This window comes from Cricetulus griseus (assembly GCF_003668045.3).
Source record: "Cricetulus griseus strain 17A/GY chromosome 1 unlocalized genomic scaffold, alternate assembly CriGri-PICRH-1.0 chr1_0, whole genome shotgun sequence".
Taxonomy (NCBI): domain Eukaryota; kingdom Metazoa; phylum Chordata; class Mammalia; order Rodentia; family Cricetidae; genus Cricetulus; species Cricetulus griseus.
The window spans coordinates 66776690-66799223 of NW_023276806.1; the positions used below are offsets into that span (position 1 = coordinate 66776690).

General features: G+C 42.2%; 1 protein-coding gene across 1 annotated transcript in view; it reads right to left on the bottom strand.

Moving 5' to 3' along the window:
- The window catches only part of Arhgef11 (Rho guanine nucleotide exchange factor 11), a 126090-nt gene that overhangs the window by 47984 nt on the left and 55572 nt on the right, over positions 1-22534 (bottom strand). The window contains exons 2-8 of the mRNA XM_027393031.2: positions 6750-6782; positions 5070-5161; positions 3833-3931; positions 2807-2856; positions 2137-2194; positions 945-1123; positions 76-147 (exon numbers count right to left, since the gene is read on the bottom strand). Coding sequence (XP_027248832.2) covers positions 76-147; positions 945-1123; positions 2137-2194; positions 2807-2856; positions 3833-3931; positions 5070-5161; positions 6750-6782 — 583 coding nt within the window. The remainder of the gene's footprint in view (positions 1-75; positions 148-944; positions 1124-2136; positions 2195-2806; positions 2857-3832; positions 3932-5069; positions 5162-6749; positions 6783-22534) is intronic.

Consider the following 22534-nt stretch of genomic DNA (forward strand, 5'->3'; position numbering starts at 1 on the left):
CACACACTGGCAGATTGCTGTGGTAGGGACTATTCACGAAGGTAGAGGCAAATCTATCTTTAACAGTGATCTCACCTGTAGCTCCTTCTCCTCCTGTCTCAGCATACTCCTGAGGATTTGAGTGGCATGCTTTTGAACTTCAGGGTCCTAGCAATGGAAATGTAAGAGTAGTGAGACCTAGGGACTAGTCAGTAGCTTAACTCTATTATATTTTATATTTTTTCATTCCTGAGTGAGAAAAGGTGTTGAGAGTAAAGCCTGAGTCATGAGTACATTCTTGAAAATGAAACACCTTGATGGACCACAACAAACATAAAATCTTACTTTTTACTTTACTACTGAACTTCTTTAGATATCCTGGCTGTAATCAGCTTTAATACTGAATTGCTTTCTAACTTCTCCAAAGAACTAGTTCAGTCTTCATTTCAACCTAGAAACCTGTTCTTCACACATATCTGCAGCTTGCCATCTTTCAAGTCTTGAGGGATCTTTTTCTACCTATTCTTGTTCTTCCTCACTCTTTCCTCTATTGATTGTTCTCCATATTTCACTCTTCCAGGAGCTCCTTTGCTCTGGGAAGCCAGTCTCTTTCTCTTGGATTTTCAAGCACACCCTCCCAACTTGCAACAATCTCTAAGGGATGCTTCTATCCATTCTTGGGGCCGAGGCAGGTCCCCTGTAAGAGTCTTCAGAGTGAGGATCACAGTGAGGAGGTCATCTGTAAAGCCTCATATGCATTCACAAAGGAGTAGGATACTAAGGTATGAACATCCTTTTATGTAGACTTCATTTGTGTTTAACATTTTGGAGGTATTCACCTGTCTCTTTGGCCTATCTCTGCTTACCACAAACCCATTCAATTTAAATTCCACTGAGGGAGATCTTCAAAGAGTTCCTAAACTCTAGGGCCTAGAGTGATCAGTAGGTGTCAGGAAAACTATTACCTGCAGAGGTTTGGGTCCTGTAATGTGTTGTGGAGGTGGCAAGGGTGGAGGAGGAGGTGGTGGTGGAATCATGGGGTTAACTCTGGGTATTCCTGCCAGAGATGGGGTCTGCTGGAGCCCAGAGACACCGATGGAGGAAGGAGATGAGCCCAGGAGGGTAAGTGCAACATAAGCACCAGCTAGAAGAAAAGAAAAAGAGGTTTGCTTGAATACCACAATTCTCAAGATAGTTACTTAAACCACAAAGAAAAGTATCTTTCTCCTTTCATTAAGCCTCACAATCCTATAGATTCAAATCTCATTTTTAAAATTCTAGCCATTTTCTAATTTCTGTCCTTCTGCTCTGCACCAACCAAGTTCCCAATTCTTCACACAGGAGATCTCCAACCAAAATTCCACCCAAAATTCTCTCTCCCTTTTTTCCCCCCGCCTCCATACAGGGTTTCTTTATATAGCTCTGGCTGTCCTGGAACTAGCGTTGTAGACCAGGATGGTCTCATACTCACAAAGATCCTCCTGCCTCTGTCTCCTGAGCACTGGGACTAAAGGTGTGTGCCATCACCGCCCAGCTCAAGGTAGTCTTTCAATGTATCCAAGAATGGCCTTAAACTCAAGATCTTCCTGCCTCAGTTTAGGTGCTGAAATTGTGTGGGTGCACTACTATGCCCAGCTTCTTCCTTAATCTCACTCAACTTTGAACCAATGTAAAGCCCAGCACACTGCCTGTCTGGTATACAACAGGCACTCATACTCTAGCCTCCCACATTCTTTATTTACTTCCTCAATATTGCTGCTTCTATTTGATTATCTGTATAGACTCACTTGTTAGATATTCCTGGCTAGAGTGTTTTTGCCCCTCTTCTTCATCTATAGGAAGCTGATAAGGAAGAATGTCAATGGAACAGAATGACATTTAAATGAAATGTGGTCTTAGGATATGGTCAGGAGTGGTGGCAATGATGGTGTGCTAAAAATGAAGCCATCTATTGGGAGACTAATAGTGTTGGTACTTGACATCATAATAGGGTTTTGCAGCTGTTTAAGTTGATCACTCATATTAAGACTAAAGATGTGATTTCAGCTGCCTCAATATCTACCTACAAATGAAGCTTCTCAGGTCAGTAAACCTACAAATTTGTCCTAGAATCCACCAAGTCTATTTTCTTTAGTTGTTATGCCCTAACCAACTCACATTTGATAAGCTTCACCACCTCCAGGTGTGAGCTATTGGTCACCATGGTGCCGTTCACCTGTTGGGGGACAAATAACATTGAGTAATAGTGGTGGAAACCTTTTTCCAAATCTAAAATGCTTTTCTTTAGGAAGCCATTTCCCAATGCTTTTTAGTTACCTCTGGCTACTTGTTTACTCAAATTCACATTGTCAGTTTGTTCCCAACTGGCTTCTAAGATCTCAGGGATAAGACCCATGTCTCCATCCATGGATTTGTGTGTATCTATGGGCTTCTTCCTCACTGGAGGAACAAAAATCTCTGCAGCTAGGATTCCTGTAGTCAGGACTCCTTTTTGCAAAGACAGACCTACATCCAAAAGATTCTCTCCTGTCAGCACTGTGTGGAGGTCAGACTAAGGTAGGAACCTAAGGGCCACAGCTGTTTCCTCTTAACCTATTTGTGAGGTAGGGATAAATAAAACCTAATTCAGAACGGTTCAAATTCAATGAGCTTGAAGAACCTAGAATATAGAATCCTGCTATCTTCATCCCTCTCCCTGTTATGGTACCACCCTGATTTAGCAGCTGCCAGAATTAGTGCTGAACTGAAGTACAAGATAAGCCACAGCACTAGGCAGCCCTTTAATCTGCTACCATTATAAGATGGAGGAGAGGTCAAGTTTACTCACTTTGATGATCCGGTCACCCTCTTTCACACCGGCTTTCATGGCTGCACCTCCTGGAGGGAGAAGAGCCAGTCAGCAGAGTCCCATAACCACTCCTAAAAGCCACCAGATCTACACCAAAGTCCGTCTTAGAACATCTACTCTGAAATTTTATATCAGAACTCCACATCCTGGGTGGACGTCCAACTTTGCTCCAGCAATATGATGACTTTTAATCTAGAGTGGAGTTCATAAAGTCACACCTGCTTCTCTACTCTTCATCTAGCTCTCACAACCAGCTAATATGGGAGACAAGTGGGACCAGGATCTGAGAAGAACATAGTTTTCCTTGATTTGAATGTTTTAAGGCCAGGCAGAGTTATTAGTTATTATCCCATGGGAAAGTTAGGTTTAATGTAGTAAATATAGGCAGTAAAGTAATATTAAGAACTGGAGAAATGGATTAAAACAATAGCTTTCAAACTGGTAGCTTGTAAGCTCATAAAGATATTCTCCAGGTTCTTCTACTAAAAACCTTTTAAGCCACTGATAGTTTCTTCATTTGAAACAGACCTTAAATTACTAGTTATTATAAGTAACCTGATGTTTATATATTCAGGCAAGATAGCTACTTCCGCTCTAATTTTAAGCTACTTGCCAGTAGTTTTCCACATATAGCACATTTAAAAAAGATTTATTATTTATTTATTGCGTGTGTGTGTGTGTGTGTGTGTGTGTGTGTGTGTGTGTGTGTGTGTATCACAATGTACTTTACCACACTATCTCTGTGATGGCTGATCTTGGCTGTTAACTACATCTGGAATCAACTAAAAACCAAGCTGCTGGGCACAACTAAAGGATTCTGCCCACTGGCTCATTACAGTGTAGACTTCCCCATGTATCCACAGGGAGCTAGTTCTAGAATAATTCACTCACCCTTCCCTTGGGGATACCCCCTTGAAACAACCTCCAAGACATGCAGCACTATTATACACAGGCACACACAGCCTTCTGAACTTCCATTGTTGACAAGAGGGTCACAGCACTCACCAGGGCGCACAGACTGCACCAGCACAATTCGGTCCCCACTAACTGTGAAGCCAAAGCCATGCTGGTCCTTTTGGATGATGACACAACGTTGAACAAGACCTGTGGGGGTAGAGGATAGGAATTTGGGCAGGCAGTCATACTGGAAGGTCAGTGTATCCAAGCCAGCCAATTTCTTTTTTATGTAGCCTTCCTAGACGAATCCAATTCCCCAGATTTAGTCTGACCACTTATGCTGCTGTAATATATGCCTTCCTCAGCGACTGGTAAAAACCTTAATCGACTTTGTATTCCATGAGAAGTGACCCTTTTCTAAGGTGCTGAAATGGCTGTCCCTTTAGGCCTGAATGAATGAGACTGACTGAAGAAGGGGAAGGGTTAAGCCCAGCAGTGCTCTTCAAGTCTAGCATTAAAGACAACTAGTCCTGTGGACTGACTAGAAATTTTACATTGTTAGACACAGTGAATACAATAAATGGGACACCAAAGCTTGTTGACTGATGTTACAGAGCTGGGAAACTCATGAAGATGACCCAGAGTTGTTTCCTTGACAAATCTAGGGAATAATAAATGTCAGGAGAAATCCTCTTATTCATACCAACATTCACGCATAGAATAAAAAGGGAGTGAGGGAGGAAGGAAAGGAGAATGGGGTGGTGGCTACCAACTAGCTTTGCTATGGATCTTCACCAGATGTTGTACATATGTGATAGCACTCAGTGCTGATAGGACCATAGGCTCTAGAGTTCAAAACTGGTTTCAAGCCTCAATTCTGACTCTAATAAGTGTAAGGTTGGGCAAGTTTCCCAACTTTTCCATGCTTCTGTTTCTTCCTTATCTGCAAAATAAGAATATAAAAACTGAGCCAGGCATTGGTGGAGCACGCCTTTAATCCCAGCACTCGGGAGGCAGAGGCAGGTGGATCTCTGTGAGTTCGAAGCCAGCCTGGTCTCCAGAGCGAGTGCCAGGACAGGCTCCAAAGCTACACAGAGAAACCCTGTCTCGAAAAAACAAAAAACAAAAAAAACAAAAAAAACCAAAAAAAAAACCAAAAAACAAAAAAAACCCACTTCCTAGGTTGGTATAAGGAGACAACTGATAGAAAACTCCTAACATAAAACCCAACACACATATTTCATGCTCAATATAAAGTTCAGGTGTTTTTCATGCGAGTGTACAGGATTTTTCTATGGGGCATACACCTGTGTGTATGTGCTGATATGCAACAGGTAGTTGTTACCTGTTGTTTCAGAGGTGTCAGAGGGCTGGCGGTGGTGGGAAGGGGACGTGCGTTCAGGTGTAGAGTCTCCCAGAGAAGACAGGCTACTTAACCTGGAGAAGGAGTAAAGAGAAAACACAGGTAAGCTGGGCAGGGAGGGACCAGTGGAAGAGGCACTGTCAAAGGGGCCCAGAATCTTGAACAATGAAAGCTAACCCACCCACCTGGTCATCCCAATAAGAGATTAATCATGTCTATGCTGCTGGCAATACCACCTATCTGGAACCCTGCTGGGCAGGGCAAGCATGGTCTCTTTAATACTCAGCAGGGTATGAAGAGAAATACCCTTTATAGAGAGAGTCAGACAACAAAGAGACAACAGCAGGAGGATTGTACAAACATACATGTGCTTGCTGGGTCTTACCAGGCTGCAAGGGGGCTGATGGAACAGAACGGAGCAGCAGAGAAAATGAATGCAAGAAAAACAAACAGCTAGTTAGTGTTAGGTGATGATCTGCAAAAGAGGAAGAGGCTGGAAGAACTTGGTGGGCCAGACACATACAGAGGCCTCCATGAGCACAGCAGAGCACTGAATGACTTCATCTCTTTGTCTCTGAAAGTCTCACCTCTCTAAGATGGCATCCAGACAGGTAAGCTGGTTAGCACATTAGTACTAACCTACTAGGGAAATAGTAACCTGAACAGGAGCATACCAATAGCCTGAGCCTCTGAAAAGTCCATTTATCTTCTGGATACCATGAAGAATAGAAGTCTGGTCTATTGGTGACCATATACTCCAACCTTACAATCAGACCATCCCCACAGCTAGCCTGTGGCATCCTGCTTAGAAATTAAGACCCCAAAGCCTCAAGTACCATACATCACCAACCAACAGATTTATTTCTTGATCTCTTCTTTAATTAGGATCAATACAGGAACAGAAAACAATCTTAGAATACTGCTTTGGCTTGGCTTCTCAGAATGAGCTCAAGTTCATAGTTCCACATTTAGTGTCTTCTGCCCTCAGGAAGGGGTGGTTCCCATCCTAGCTGTAGTTAGTGACCAAGTGGAAGCTTATGGACAGTATCACTGTGTATGATGAGAACACCAGAAATGACCTCATATCTATATAACAATATAGAACTTGTCCTTACAAAACTGTGTGTAAGGAATGACCTCTATGATGCTATTATGGGAGAAGAAGAGAATTAAAAGCAGTAGATAAGAGGGAAAAGATGATATGTTTGCATGTTTGTTATATATTCAGATACTTAGCATATCTTTGCAGAGTACAAAAGAAACAACATTGGTTGTCTCTGAGGTGGGAAAGTGGTTACCTGGGGAATAGGCACAGGACTGGAGATGTCTCATTATATTCTGAATTTTGTGAACATACTAACTATTCAAAAGAGCCAGATAAGGTGGCAGGTGACTGTAATCCTGGCCCTTGGGTGGCTGAGGAAGGAAGACTGCTGAGTTCAAGGCAGTCTGGGCTACATATAACGTTTTTCAGACTGGCCTGTGTTATACTGTGAGACCATAGTCTCAAAAACAAAATAATATTCCCTACTCACCAACCAACCAACCACTACCCACCCACCCACCCACTACCACCACTACCCTATACAAATTTAAAAATACCAAAAAAAACCAAATTTAAAAATACCAAAATCTTTTCTTTCCCAGAGGCATCCCCCTTACCTGGACAGGTGAGACTGCTTTTTACTGGCTGATCTTTGGGTCAGAGAGAGGAAGACATCAAAGAAGAAAACGTGGGACCCAGGAGAGAGTGGTGCAGGATAGGAGGAAGAAAGAGAAAGAAAACAAAACAACATAAACCAGACAAGACACTGGAGATGGTTACCTCAAAAGAAAAACCCCAACAGAACTAAGGACCAAGCAGAGCTGGGAGTTGATACAATGGTGAGCTTATTATAATGCAAATCCACCAATTTGTCTATTTAAAATTCTTCAGTCTCATTCTGTACTCAGGAGTAAATACTAAATAGTTCATTAACCACAGCATCTAACAGGAAGTATGTAGGGGACACTATCGCCACACCTGTGAGGGTGTGGTCAGGGTGATGTAGGGAAGGTGTAAGAGTGAGGGGCGCTCACATGGGCTTCCCTTCTTCCTGCTGGCTGGCTAGGTCACTCTGTAAGTAAGGCTTTTTCCTTTTACCTGACTCCGCATTGGTAATTCCCACAATAGGAGGTATGTATGGCCTGATGTCTAGCTAGGTGCTTCTCCGAACTGTTCTACAGGGCCCAGTATCTTGCCTTTCTCTAACAGGGAATATTATTGAACCACATGGCTTCAGATACTGCCACGCAAGAGGAATACAAACAAGTAGATGAGAAAAACTTGCAGTTTTAGTCCAAACCCCAGGGACCAGCAGCCCCCTGTTAGAAAGGGCCTCTTGAAAAGGGCTTGTCAAGATTGTCTTTGGTTCCAATTACTCCTCTGCTTTTTCCAGTGTACCCATATCCTCTTCCCAATCCCAAGCTGGGTCTGAATCTACTCATATACTTCCAGAGCATGTCCATTTTTCCCTTGGTACACCCTGGGCCTCCTCTTACTTTGTTCTTCTTGACTCTGGAAGGAAACTGGTTTTCCATATCCATATTAAAACTAAAAAGATTTATTTGAACTTGGAAATACTTTTCTGTTTTTGAGAGGTGGGAATTGAGTCTATGATCTTACATAGTATGAAGTCTACTACTGAGTTTTGAGGAACTGTATTAAAAGGTTGTAGCACTAGGAAGGTTGAGATCCACCTATTGTCACTTTTGTGTTTTGCCTGTCTCAGCTCTCCTTTCCACCTCCCTTCCCTCTATTTTTTTAGTAAGTTTTATATTTATTTATTTTTTGGGGGATGCATGTGGATGTCAAAGGACAACCTGTGTTATATATGTGCATAAAAGTGCCTGTACCAGTACACCAGTACACACACACACACACACACACACACACACACACACGATCGTGCGCGGCAGGCAGGGCAGGGCCAGAGGGGGGCAGTAGGGTGGTATTGAGGCTGATATCAGGCATCTTTTGTTACTCTCCACCTTGTTTTAGAGCTAGAAACACTCATGGAAACTGGAACTTACCAATTTGGCAGGAGTGGTTAGCCAGCAAGTCCTCTGTACACCAGAAGTGGAATTAAAACTGCACTGGCCTAGCTGGGCAGTGGTGGCGAACACCTTTAATCCCAGCACTCAGGAGGCAGAGGCAAGAGGATCTCTGTGAGTTCCAGGACAGCCAAGGCTACATAGAGAAATCCTGTCTAGAAAAACCAAAGAAACAAAAAACCAAAAACATAAAACAAAACAATATCAACAACAACAAAAGAAACCAAAGCCCATGGCTTTTCCATGGGCTCTGGTGATTTTAACTCAGGTCTTTGTGCACGGTCACCTCCCATTTAAAAATTGTAGAGACATAGTGACATTTTACCTGTAACTACTTTAGTGTACACATACCAAGTACCTTGAGAGATTCTCTATATGAACCGTCATCAGCATGCCCAAGAGGCTAAATTTGGTAGAATATTACATAACATAGAGTAGTATTCAAACTTCCCCAACTGTCTTATCAATGTACTTTACATCTGTCCCTCAATCCAGGATCTAACCAAAGCTCTTATACATACATGTGTGTATGTATATGCATGTATATACACATACATGACACATTAATAAAATACACATATAAAAAATATACTCACTCCCTTATCTCTACCTACCGAGTCCTCTACCCTTAAAACAATGACATTATTTTTTTGTTTGTGAGGCATGTGTAGGCATGTATGAGTATGTTTGTATAAGACTGTGGAGGTCAGAGGTCAAAATAGGTACCGTCCTCAGTTATTCTCACCTTATTTTGAGATAGGGTTTCTTATTGAACCTGGAGTTCAACAATTCAGTTATGTCAGTGAACTCCAAATATCTCTGCTTTCCCAGAGCAGGGGTTACAGATTCTATCAGTTCCAGCTTTTCACATGGGTGTTGTGGATCTGAATTCAGGTCTTCACATTTGTATAGCAAGCACTTCACTAACTGAGCCATTTCCCCACCCCTACACAATAATTTGAAGAGTCCAATCCAGCTGTCTTGTTGAATGAATGACATACGTTTGGGAAATGTCTGCCATCTCCTCATGATTAAATATTTGTTTTCTTGGGACAGAATCTCACTCTGTATCCCAAACTGGCCTGGAACTCACTATGTAGTCCAGGTTAGACTCAAATTAGTTTTCCTCTTGCCTCAACCTGCCACAAGCATTGTTATTGTAGGGATGTGCCACCAGGCCCATCCAGGGCAAATATTTTGAAACACTGTAAATGATGTTGTATAGCTTGCCCTGTTGGTGATGTGAGTGTTGATTACCTGAGATTTCTCAACAGTAAAAATCTATTCTTCCATTTTAAATCTGCCCTGTTTGGAGAATTCTGTTTTCCAACAACCACTTACCCAAGTGTTTATATGTTACTATTACTTTAGAAAGATTTCTTTTATTAATGTGTTAGTGTTTTGTTTGTACTTCTGCCATGTGTATGAAGGTGACGTGGAAGCCAGAAGAGGGCATTAGATTCTCTGGAGCTTGAATAACAGGTGGTTGTGAACTGTCTGATGTAGGTGTTGGGAGCTTAACTCTTCCCAGCTGAGCCACCCCTCTGGCCTGCCTATCTACCACTGCTCCTTGTCTGAGACGCTTCATTACTCTCTTTTAAGCCGCTAAGAACTAAAACCCTTTGTTTTATTTTCCCCTAAAGTCATACATTACAGTTCATTATCCTTTGTCCCCGTGATACCTTCTGAATGCTAGCCCATGGCTCTACCACAGAGTTGCACCTAAAATCTCCTCCTACCACTAAAAAATGTTTAAAATATTGCCTTCTCTTCCTATAAGCAGTGTAGGGTGACTCGTGAAAATGGTTCACTTGACCTAAAAAACCTAAAAAAGCATACAAAAAAAAAAAAAGTCACATCTTCACAATTACTTTAAGAACACTGCCCAGAAGGCAAAATGTATGAACGAAGAAAAGCCACCAAGTATTGAAAAGATGTTTCTTTAAAGAACCATTTGGTTGATATGATGGCACAGGTGGGTGTGCCAGGCCCCAGCACTGGGGCTCAACACAGGGTTGGTGGCCCAAAAAGAGTACTGAATTATTTTTGTTGTTGTTTTGAGACAGGGTCTTTCTGTATAGCTCTAGCTGGCCTGGAACTCCCTATATAGACCAGTCTGGCCTTGAATCCAGAGAGATCTGCCTGCCTCTGCCTCCAAAGTGCTGGGATTGATTATAATGCTTTTTTGTTGCGTGTTCCCTGGCTCAGTGAGTAAAAGTGCTTGCCAAACAAGCCTGCCAAGCTAATGTCAATTCTGGAACCCACATGAAAAGTCAGATATAATAGTATACCCCAGCATTTCTACAAGAAGGAGGTGACTGAAGGAGAGTCAGCTAGCCTAGACTGTGACATTCGTGACAGACCCAACAAGGTGAGGACAGCCAACTGAAAGTTATCCTTTCACTTCCATGGATGTGCCTGTATTGGAGCCTGGGGCTGAAGAAGTGACCTGGTTAAGAGTGTGTACTGCTCGTCCAGAGGACCCGAGTCCAGGTCCCAGCATCCAAGCTGGGTGGCTCACAACTGCATGCAGCTCCACCTCCTGGGGATCCAATGCCTTCTCCTGGCCTCTGCAGGCACCTCAGGCACAAACCCATGGACACACATATATACACATAATTAAAGATAGTATCTTTTAAAAAATATGAACTGTAAGGCTGAACTTTAAACTCAGCATAAAAATAAATGCAAACAAAAGGGAAACTCAAAGTCCTAATTAGGAAATGGGAATGTCTACAAACCAGACCCTGTTTCCTTTTAACAAGTCCTCATCTGCCTTTGAGACTGTCTTTGCTCTCTAGCACAGAAAGACAATCCAGTTCACCTTGTTCCTTTATGTCAACTTGGAAGACAATTTTTTCTGAGGATCCCTGGCTCCTCTAAATAGGACAGGAAATGGACTTTGACACAAGCAGCTAGGTTCTACTAGACACTGCTCCCATGTCCTTCTTTCCAGGCCCTTTCAACACACTTCCTACATTTTACATTCACACTGACAACTTCCAAACAGAAATCAGAATGGCAGGATGCTTCCACATTTTCTCCATTCTATACTTGTTCTTTTTTCAGTGACAAGAACTGGATTTGGGACTCATGCATGCTAGGCAAGCAACCTACTGCTGAACTACAACCCCAGCCCTAATTCTAAACTTCATCCTCCTTTTTAGATAGCGAGAATCCCTCTCATGAACAGTGTTTTCTCTCTACCATAATACAAACAAGATGGTCTCTGGAATTACTACACAGGATCACTAACAATAATCCACTGAATCAGGTTTCCTCACTTCTTTTGGCCTCAGACTGAACCTTACCAGCAGTTGGTATTGTACATGAATCACTCCAGATTATTATTAACAAATAAAAATTTTTAATTCTTGATAATTATAAGATTCATTGGAAATGTTTCATTTTATATAATACAACTTTACATAAAGGTTTTGAATAGAGGTAAAAATGGAATGTAAAAGGTTTTGATTAATGAGTGTTCTTTCTTACTAATTAACTTTTTTTTTCTCCATGACAGGGTTTCTTTGTGTAATAGTTCTGATTTTCCTGGAACTCACTCTGTAGACCACAGACTGCCCTTGAATTCACAGAGATCCACCTGCCTTTGCCTCCCAAGTGCTGGGATTAAGGGTGTGTGCCATCACTGCCCTGCCCTGGTTAACTATTTTAAAATCAGTGTCTCACCATATAGCCCACACTAATCTCAAACTCTGGATTCTCCTGCCTCATCCTCCAGAGTCCTGAGATTTTAAGAGTGCTCCACCGTGCCAGGTTCTAGGATAATGTTAAGTTTTTTTCTTTCTTTGATGTGTTTTTATATGGTATCTTGACCCCTTCATTTCCCTGTCCCTTCGTATCTGCCCTCCACTCCTGCACCACCCCACAAAAAAACAAAATTTAAGAAAAAGATGGGGGGGGGGCTTAAAAATCTCGTAATGGAAGCTGCAGTTAGTCACACAGTAGTAAACCCCTTTACTTACAAGTGTTCTTTGCAAAGAGTCATTGGTCTGGTTCAAGACTTCTGGATTCTACTACACTTGACACTGGGCCCTCGCTAAGACTCTTCTTGGATATCCTGTTGTTGGATATGCCCTGTGTTGTTGAGATCCTGCAGCTTTGGTCTGCGGGTCAGATCCCTTCACGTGCTCCAGCAGATCATATATGGGGTGGATGTTGGGGCAGGCTAAGTCAGAACCCTGGTTATGGGCCTGGGCAGCTGTAGGTTGGTCTGCTCACCAGTTTGCCCCTCTTCTCACCACTGGGTGAGCCCTCCAGCTAATCTGCCTCTTGCAGCAATGAGTGAGGGGTGGGGCCTCAGGGTCAGCTCTCCCACACCTACACCATTAGGGCCACCTAGCTCTATTGTGTCTCCCAGGGGAGGTACAGGGGCCACTCTTCCCAGTGCTGCAGCTAGTGAGAGGTAGGGACAGCCCTCCTGCGCTTATGACCCCAGTGCCAGCTCCTCTACCTGTCTCAGGCAGTGATGGGCAGGAGGTGGGGGGGGGGCATGTCTTCTCTGCCCATGCTGCCACATGTCAGATGAATAATGGGGACAGCTCTCCTTTGCTCATAACATTGGGACTGGGCCACCCTCACCTCCAACCACTGGGCAGCTCTGCTATGCTGCCCAGGTGAGGGGCATGGTCAGCTCTCTCCTCTGTTGCAGGTGGTAAGGGGCAAGGGGGGGCCGCATCTCTCACCCTCCCACACTGCCATATGACAGATGAGTAGTGGAGACTGCTCTCCCATGTTTACAACTTCAGGATAACTTCAAGCTTTAATGTAAGATATATAAAAGGAACTCTCATTACTTTATACTCAAAAGGCAAGGAGTACATATATCTGAAAAAGTATTCTAGAAGATAATTATGATAGCACATGCCTACATAGTGAGACTGTCTCTTTTTTAAAAGAAGTCAGGGTAATTCTAGGTTTTCATATAGTCACTATTAACAGGCTATCATTCTATCCACTATTATGTATGTAAGTATGTATGCATGCATATATGTGTGTGTTTACTGTAAACATTTTTTTCATATATTCTGATTCAGGTTTTCCCTCCTCCAATTCTTCCCAGATTCCCCCCTCCCCATCCATCCAATTCCCCCCCCCCCTCTCTCTCTCTCTCTCTCTCTCTCTCTCTCTCTCTCTCTCTCTCTCCTTTCCCAGTAAAACCAACCAAACAAACCACGATAAAAATTTGAGAAACACACACAAACACAGACAGGCAAAAATCCATAAAAACACAAACTTGGAAACCATAATCTACAAGCAAAGAACCAGGAAGACAAAAAAAAAAAAAATCCAAACAAAGCAGTATGTAAGACTAGAAGTCTATAAAAATATTGTTGAATACATTTTGCATTGTCATCTACTGCTCTGCAAGGAACCTGCATGGTTAATATAACCAGTGAGACTCAGAAACATGAAATACTTCATGAATTGCATGTTATTATTTTTGAGACAAGGTCTTTCTTTGTAGCCCTGGATGTCCTAGAACTCACGAGATCTGTCTATAACTCCAGAGGCTCCAATGCCTTCTTTTGGGCTCTTCGGTGCATATAGTGTACATACATACAAGCAGACAAAAATTCATATATACAAAATAAAAAATAAAAAACCCTCAAATTCCTTTTGAATGTTTCATCAATTTTCTCAAGTAAAATGAACACATTTTACTTTTTGTCTTTACTTTGAGGCCTTAACTCTTCAGAGTTAAACAGACTATTCCTGTACTACTGGGCATGTTCCAATACAGTGTCATGTGCAGAGTGGGTGCCCATTCCAAGTACACTTAATGAAGCAAGATATACCTTTTTTCTCCCAGAAATGATATGAGGACTTTGAAAGAGGTAATACTGGTTAAGTGCTTTGAAAATCCTACACAAATGTTTGCTTGTTTGTTTTTTTCCTCCCAGGATCACACTGAGTGATCTATGCTTGACAAATGTCAGTGGTAGGAGAAACAGGCCTAGAATGGATAAGTGTACTGTAAGTGAAGGGTGAACAAGATCTACAGGCCTCCAGCCCCAGGCAGGGTATGACCAGGAAAACTCTCCTTTCTAATTTCATGATTTCAGGGTTACGGTATTAGAGGAACAGGAGGAGGAGGATTGGTCTATCAGAGCAAGAGCTTAACAGACAGGTGTGTGCGGAGGAGGCAGGCAGAGCTAGTTTGCTGAGGGATGGTTAGCTTGTCAACAACAGAGCACAGTACCATGTGATATGGTTTTAAAAACACAGCTTTAGAGGCTGGGGGAAATGTCTCAAAGCACTCAGATTTGCTTTGTGCACCAGTGTTCAGAGGCAAGGCTGGGTTAACCCAGCCAGTCTAGTCAGTCAGCCTGTCTCAAAAAATAAGGTAGATAACAGTAGATGATGTCACCAGCAGTTTACCTCTAGCCTTCATATATGCATGTATGGGCACATACACCCCTCCACGTGCATACAGTACAAACCACCACAGAACAAACCAACAACACTGTAGTGATATTTTGTTTGTATTTTAACAAATAAAGCTTGTCTGAAGATCAAAGTGCAGAGCTAAGCCACTAGAGGCCAGGCAGTGGTGGTACACACCTTTAATCTCAGGACTTGGGGGATAGGCAGATCTGTTAGTTCAAGGCCACCCTGGGCTACACAAAATTGATCCAGTCTAAAAGAGAAACAGAGTTCACACTAAGGTGATCCCAGCACTTGGGATCACACACCTTTAATCCCAGCACTAGGGAGGTGAAGACAGGAGTGATATGGCTGGGCGGAGGAATACAGGCAGGATTTAGGAGCTCAGGAAGTCAGTCTGAAGAGTCTGAGGAACGGTGCAGTCTGAGGAAGTGGTCTGAGAACCGGATTACCCCTTTGGTCTGAGCATTGGTAGAGGTAAGAACTCTAGTGGCTGGCTGCTTTGCTTCTCTGATCTTTCAGCTTTTACCCCCTGATAGTGGACTCTGAGTTTTTATTATTAAGACCAGTTAGAATTTGTGCTACACAACATCCCTTCTACCCCCATAGTTTTAGTAGTAAAAACACAATCCCAAGCCCAAGCCCAGGTTCAGTCCTTTCCTGGCTGTGTCTTAGGCAAGTCATTCCCCCCCACCCCATGCAATCTGATTCCCAACAACAACAACAACAACAACAACAAAACATGGTACCACTAGCTTTCTCAAACGCTATGGAAAAAAAAGATCAAATCACTTTCAGCAACTGCTTAAAGCTAGAATGTTAAAACTGAAGTCAATGTCCTTAGTCCCAGCTCAGCCCTGCTTCTGGCCACATGCTCTCTCCTCTGCAAGCAGCGCTATGTGGGCCTATGCCAGAAATTCAAGTTTCTTGATCTTTAATTAAATCAACTGAGTCCTTCTGACATGACTGCCTGGCATTTCAGGAATCCACCTCCATAGCATGACCTCTACAATGGCATAAGGCACCTCTGACTTCACTTTAGAAGACTTGGCCTCCCTCCTATTCACTTTCAGTTTCAACTCTTGCAGGAACTATTGCTTGTTCCTTACAGTTATCCTTTAAAGAAATGAGTCAGAACATTAAACACCCTTCAGGGTTCCCTGTTTTTGTTTTCTTAAGACAGGGTGTCATTGTGTAGCTCTGGCTAGCCTGGAAATCACCATGTAGACCAGGCTGGTCTCAAACTCACAGAAATCTGCCTGCCTCTACCTCCTGAGTGCTGGGATTAAAGGCATGAGTCAGCATGCCCAGACTAGAGGTTCCTGTTTGGTTTTTGTTTTTTTTTAAACTGACACTCTTAAGTTTTGAATATGGTTTGCAGGTCCTTTACAAGTCCCTACCTCTCACTTCGATCCAACCTTGACCCAGTTTATAGCTCTCTAAGACTCATTCATTATTTGGGGTTCACCTTTAGGTCTATTTTAGGGAAGCTACACTGGATTTCCCTAAACCCTCCCTCTATGGTATCCAACCTCAACACTAAATTGCTATACGAGTGTTTTCAGGTTAATATCTACTCTTCCAGTTCAACACCAGTCATGTCATGCTCTTTAGCCCCAGAACACATAATATAGGAGACATTTGTACTAGATATTATAGGCAACAGAATTTTAGACATTAAGGTATTAAAAGCATATTTGGTGTCTGGTTCTAGGTGACCTCTTCATGCATATAAATTAGAATTGAATTCACAACTTCATAGTTTTAATAACGACTAAATGAAGTAGAAAGGCTTTCCATGAACTTAGAAGAGAAGTAATATGAGCCACTATAAGGAAAGCTAAATGTGTCATCTGCCACTAGAAAAGGATTCAGTCCTATACACTAAGCAGTGAGCCATCTACTAAGCAAGCAAACACATTAAAGTGCATTGTAACTACATATTAGAGTTGAGGAATGACTGGCCAAAGAGGGAATGTGTAAGGAGCTGGATTTTAACCAAAGCATTCAGGAAAGGGCAGGATTCTGGCAGTGGCTCTGTTGTAGAAGGACACACAGGGGAGGAATAACATGTATAGGCACAGAAAAAAAGTAAAAGTCACAGCAAACCTGGTGAGTTATCAGTGCCAGTGCAATACAGAAAGAAAAGGAAAAAAAAAAAAACTAGAAAGAAATAAAATTGGAAGATTCTCCAAAGATATGAGTTTCCAGCCTGGTTCTACTGCTTATTAGGACAATCTTAGGAGATCTCCTATTACGTTCCTCAAGTCTGATTCTCCATCTAAATAATGTGGATAAATGAATCACTTGCTCAGCCCTACCTATCTCATATGGTAGCTATGAAAATTAAGTGACACCCAGCATATCAAAGGCCCTTCAAGTTGAAAAGCAACACAGCAATGTTAGGAAGAAGAATGACATTAGGACTGGAACAGGTTACACACATACAGGTTACATACATTCAAGAGATGCGGATTTTATTTTAAAGGCATAGCACATATCTAGTAAGACCATATAGAGTTTTTTGTTTTTGTTTATTTTTTTAGGTGAGCCTGACTACCAGTGAGTAGAGTGTACTGAAAAGAAAACACTGGAGGCCCAGAGACCGAGGACATACACCTGAAGGAGGACACTACAATCAGATATGCCAGAAAGGCAAGTGAGAGAATCCTATGGGCAGGCTTCCGGGAGCTGATGTTAGATGCTCTTTCTGTCCTTGTCATGTTAAGCACATGTTAAAAGTACCTGCCAAACTGTACTTGGTTCACATAGAAATATGCTGCAAAAAATAAAATGCACACCACATTTTAATGATTTAGTATAAAAAATAAATGGTCACAATAACCTGTTATAGTGCAACAGCAGCATTTTGAATGTGATTGGTTAAATGAAATGTTACCATAAAAATCAATTTCACCTGTCTCTTACCACTTTTCATGTGGCTATTGGAAAAAATTAAACCACCCAGTGGCTTCCACTGACCAGCACTGGTCTAGCCAACTCTGGCCACAGATGAACCATGCTCTGCCCTTTTCTGCAATTAGAGTCTCTAGCCTTTCAGACTAAGGGAAGGGAGAGTCACTCTTCCAGTTAACTTGCTCCCTACAGCACCTGGCAGGTATTCTGCCATACATCTTCCACATAGCTGCCAACTATACTCCCGTGTTAGTTGGTCTGAGATGTCCTGAAGGTCAACTTCAACTCCTGGCAGTCAAAACCCACATTGCCACAGGCCTCAACTGCCAGAACACCAGGCAGGCTTCTTGCAGGTCTTCTCTTCTCCCCCTGTTCTAGATCCAATCCTCCAGTCTCATCCGCAACTCATCCTAGTAGTCCAGCCTCCAGCACTAGAGGCATTGCTGTGAACACCCAAGCTGACCAGACCAGGGAAATAGATAAGATAAATGAAGAAGCCCTTCACCACTCACTCTTCTCCTCCTAACCCAATTGCCTAGTCATATCCCTAGCCCTGCAACAGAACACCTCCTCTGTCCCCATTTCCTGTGAAGCCTACAAACCTTTCCCTCCTAACCTTCCTCTCCCCACCTGTTGCTTTATTCCAGGCCCCAACTCCAGCAGGCACTCGATGCTATCCACAAACCATTCCTGCCAAAAAAAAGCAGGTAGGCTTTCTGTAGATCTTCCCCATTCCTTCCTTCTGTCCCTCCCTCTAGCTCCAACCCCAAGCCTCATCCCAGTGCTATAACAGGTTCTCTGGGATGACCTCTCTTCACTGTCTCCCCCTATTCCAAGCAGACAAAATAAGCAGACCCTGGCTGTGTACACTCTGCTCTCTTCCTTCCTGTGAACCCTTCAGACTCCCTAGTCTATCCCCATTCCTAAGTGTCAGCTTCCAATATGAAGAAACACATTTTACCTGGAAACCCCAATGGCCGCAACTATCAGGTTCAGAGAATATTTCCTAGTGGGCAATATATAGCCATCATACTCTTCCAAAATCCAGAGAGGAAACAGAAACCAAGGAACAAAACACCACCCAACCAAGGTAATCCTAGAAACCAGCACCTAGACCTGTAATCACCCCAACTCCAGATGCTTAGATGCTAGTGTAAAAACACAGTAACAGTGAGGGCAGTATGTCTTCACTAGAGCCTAGCTATCCTACCACATCAGGTCTTAATATGCCAACACAGCTGAAGCACAAGAAAAAGACCTTAAAACTGCCTGTATGAAGATGATAGAGATCCTTAAAGAAGAAATTAATAAATTCATTAAAGAAATTCAGTAAAACGCTGTAGGGGACAGTGTAAGCCACGCCTGTTAGAGCTGGCTACAGGTGTGCCTGACCATGCCTGTCAGGACGTGGCCAAGATGAAGTCAGGATGACACGTGATAGGGTTTTAAGGGGCTGCAAAGCACATGGCCCTTCTCTCTGGCCTCCCTGCCTTGCTGCCCCTGGCACACTCTGGCTTGTGTTTGGCTGGTGTTTACCCAATAAAAGATATCTTAACCTTACAGGCTCCGAATCATCTCATATCATTTGGCACCCATCTGAAATCCATGACCCATTCCTGCTCACTACAAGCCCGCTGGGCCCAGCCCAGATGTCAACACTTTGTACAACAACCTTTGGAAATAATTCGTAAGAAATTTTTACAATCCCTCGTTTATCATTACATGGATGATATTCTTTTATCAGATTCCAATAAGGAAATTTTGGAACGTATGTTTGACATGGTAAAGGAAGTTCTGCCTAGATAGGGGTTACAGATTGCCCCGAAAAAGATACAAAGAGGAGATTCTATTAACTATTTAGGTTATAAGATATACTTACAAAGAATCAGGCCACAGAAGGTACAAATTAGAAGGGATCGTTACCAAACTCTTAATAGTCTTCAGAAGCTGCTAGGGGAAATTTCTCAATTACAGACGATTATTGGGGTAGAAGGACATGACTTAAAGCATTTAAAAATGGCCCTTAAAGGTGATAAGGACCTAAACAGTCCACGAATTATCCACTGAGACAGAAAAAGAATTACAATGAGTAGTAAACGGAATATTGGATGCGCATGTAGATTGGATAAACCTTGATTTAGACTGTATTCTGGTTATCTTGCCATCCAGAGAATACCCTTCTGGAATTCTGGAAGGAAGGAAGATACCATACTGGAGTGGATATTTCTGCCACATAAACAGAATAAAAAGTTAAAGACATTTATAGAAAAGATTTCTGATTTGATTTTAAAGGACAAATTAAGACTTCAGCAACTGACTGGAAAAGATCCAGCAGAGATTATAGTACCTTTAATTAATGAAGAAATTTCCTCCTTATGGAAGGATAATAAATATTGGCAAATAGTTCTTACTGACTTTTTGAGAACGATTAGCAACAACTATCCCAAAACTGACAGAATTAAATTCATAAAAAAAGACAGTCTGGATTCTTCCACGTATTGTAAGACAAACTCCCATTTCTGGAGTTCTTAACTTCTACACTGATGCCAACAAATCAGGTAAGGCTGGTTATAAAGCAGGTGAGGTAAGTAAAGTAGTTCACAGTCCATATACATCTGTACAGAAGGCAGAATTATATGCAATTCTCATGGTGCTTATGGATTTTACAGAACCTCTTAATATAATTACTGATTCCCAATATGCAAAGAGAGTCATCTTACACATTGAGACTGCAGAATTCGTTTCTGATAATACAGAATTAACTTCACTGTTTCTACAATTACAGGAAACAATCAGAAACAGAAGTAATCCTCTATACATTACACATATCAGATCCCATATGGGTCTACTAGGCCCACTATCACAAGGCAATGACGAGATTGATCGTTTATTAATTGGAAGTGTGCTAGAAGCCTCAGAATTTCATAAGAAATATCATGCAAATAACAAAGGTTTAAAAAAGGACTTCTCCATCACTTGGCAACAAGCTAAGGAGATAGTGAGAAACTCTCCTACTTGTTCCTTTTATAACCAAACTCCACTGCCAGCAGGCTGCAATCCTAAAGGCATTTGGAGGAATGAGGTCTGGCAGATGGATGTCTTTCACTTTACAGAATTTGGAAATTTGAAATATGTGCATCATACTATACACACATTCTCAGGGGTTCAATGGGCTACTGCTCTCAACTCTGAAAAAGCTGATTCTGTTATTATACACCTGCTAGAGGTGATGGCAGTTATGGGTATACCTGCACAGATAAAAACTGACAATGCTCTGGCATATGTCTCCACAAAAATGGAACAGTTTTTCAAATATTATAACATAAGGCATGTCACCGGTATACCATACAATCCTACAGGACAAGCAGTGGTCGAGAGATCTAATAGAACACTTAAGGAGATGCTCCATAGACAGGCTGGGAAGACAAACCCCCCCCAAACATAGGTTACATAATGCTTTATTGACACTAAACTTTCCTAATGCCAATGAAAAAGGACAAACAGCTGCAGAAAGATACTGGGCTATGGAAAAAACTAAATTGAATCAGCCAGTATACTTCAAAGATGTACTAACCTCCATATGGAAATCAGGACATGTGTTACGTTGGGGTAGGGGTTTTGCATTTGTTTCCACAGGAGAAGAAAAACTTTGGATACCATCAAAGTTGATCAAGGTCCGACTTGAAAAAGACAAACCTCTCGACAAGGACAAGTGACAGGTATTTTACTAGGCATATCTAGTAAACTAAACAGAAACGTCCCAAAGGAAAGGGAAGTGTTTTGCTTCTATCTTCACAGGAAAACTCATCTCCAGAAGTCCAAGAACACTATGTGGATAGATGCTTAAGAAGAGAAGGTAGCTATAACCATCAAACAAAAGGAATGTGCCATATGGTAAAATATGCATTAAATCTATTTCTCTTTATTTTTCTAGCCCCTATTCAAGTAAATCAATGCTGGATTTAGAGTTGGATTTGGCTTTCCTCCTCTAAAATCCAAGCATGTTGTTTAACTAAACTTTAGAGTTTCTGTATTGTATCAAAAAGCCAATTGATGTAATACAGAAAGAGAGAAGAATTTGGGGACTGTCTTTGTCTTTCTTGGCTCTTTCCTTCAAGGTGTACACTGTCTCATAATCATTATTTTTTCATGGTTACCTTTCCCAGCATGCATATACGTACAAGCAAACATTTCTCTGCTAACACTTATGTTTGAGTCCCACACAGCGAATGAAGACCCGCTTGACAGCAATCCCTGGACACTCCAGAAGGAAATTGAGCCACACCTCCTAGAGTACACTGGATACAACTTACTCTGTTTCAACTGACACTCCAACCAGAGGTTTGGGTACCGCCTTCAAGCAAGTTGAGGATTTCAACCTAGATCTTCAATCTTCAATCTCCCATCTAACATGGACTGGATATAATCCTTTAGAGACTTTCACTATACTAACATTTTTTCCCACAGGACCCCACGAGGCTACCGCCGTCCCATTTCAGCAGGAAGTAACTTGGAGGATGCTATGCCCCCATCACCCATTATTGTCTATTAGGGTAGTGTAAGCCTAGTTAAGGATAGCTAACTATTGTTTATGGTTGGGATTGGAAGGAGGTGTTCAGGCTTGGACACCTCTTTTCAGATGATCTTGGGGTTTAGCAGATGTAGACATAGTTAGGATGTGCCATAGCAGATTATTGTATCTTCTTGTATTTCACCTTTATGATTGTTAATTTTGGATACTTTACACTGTTAAGCTTTAATCCTCTTTTAGACTAAAAGGGGAATTGTAGGGGACAGTGTAAGCCACACCTGCTAGAGCTGGCTACAGGTGTGCCTGACCATACCTGTCAGGGCGTGGTCAAGGTGAGGTCAGGATGACACGTGATAGGATTTTAAGGGGCTGCAAGGCACATAGGAGCCCCTTCTCTCTGGCCTCCCTGCCTTGCTGCCCCTGGCACACTCTGGCTTTCATTTGGCTAGTGTTTACACAATAAAAGATATCGTAACCTTACAGGCTACGAATCATTTAG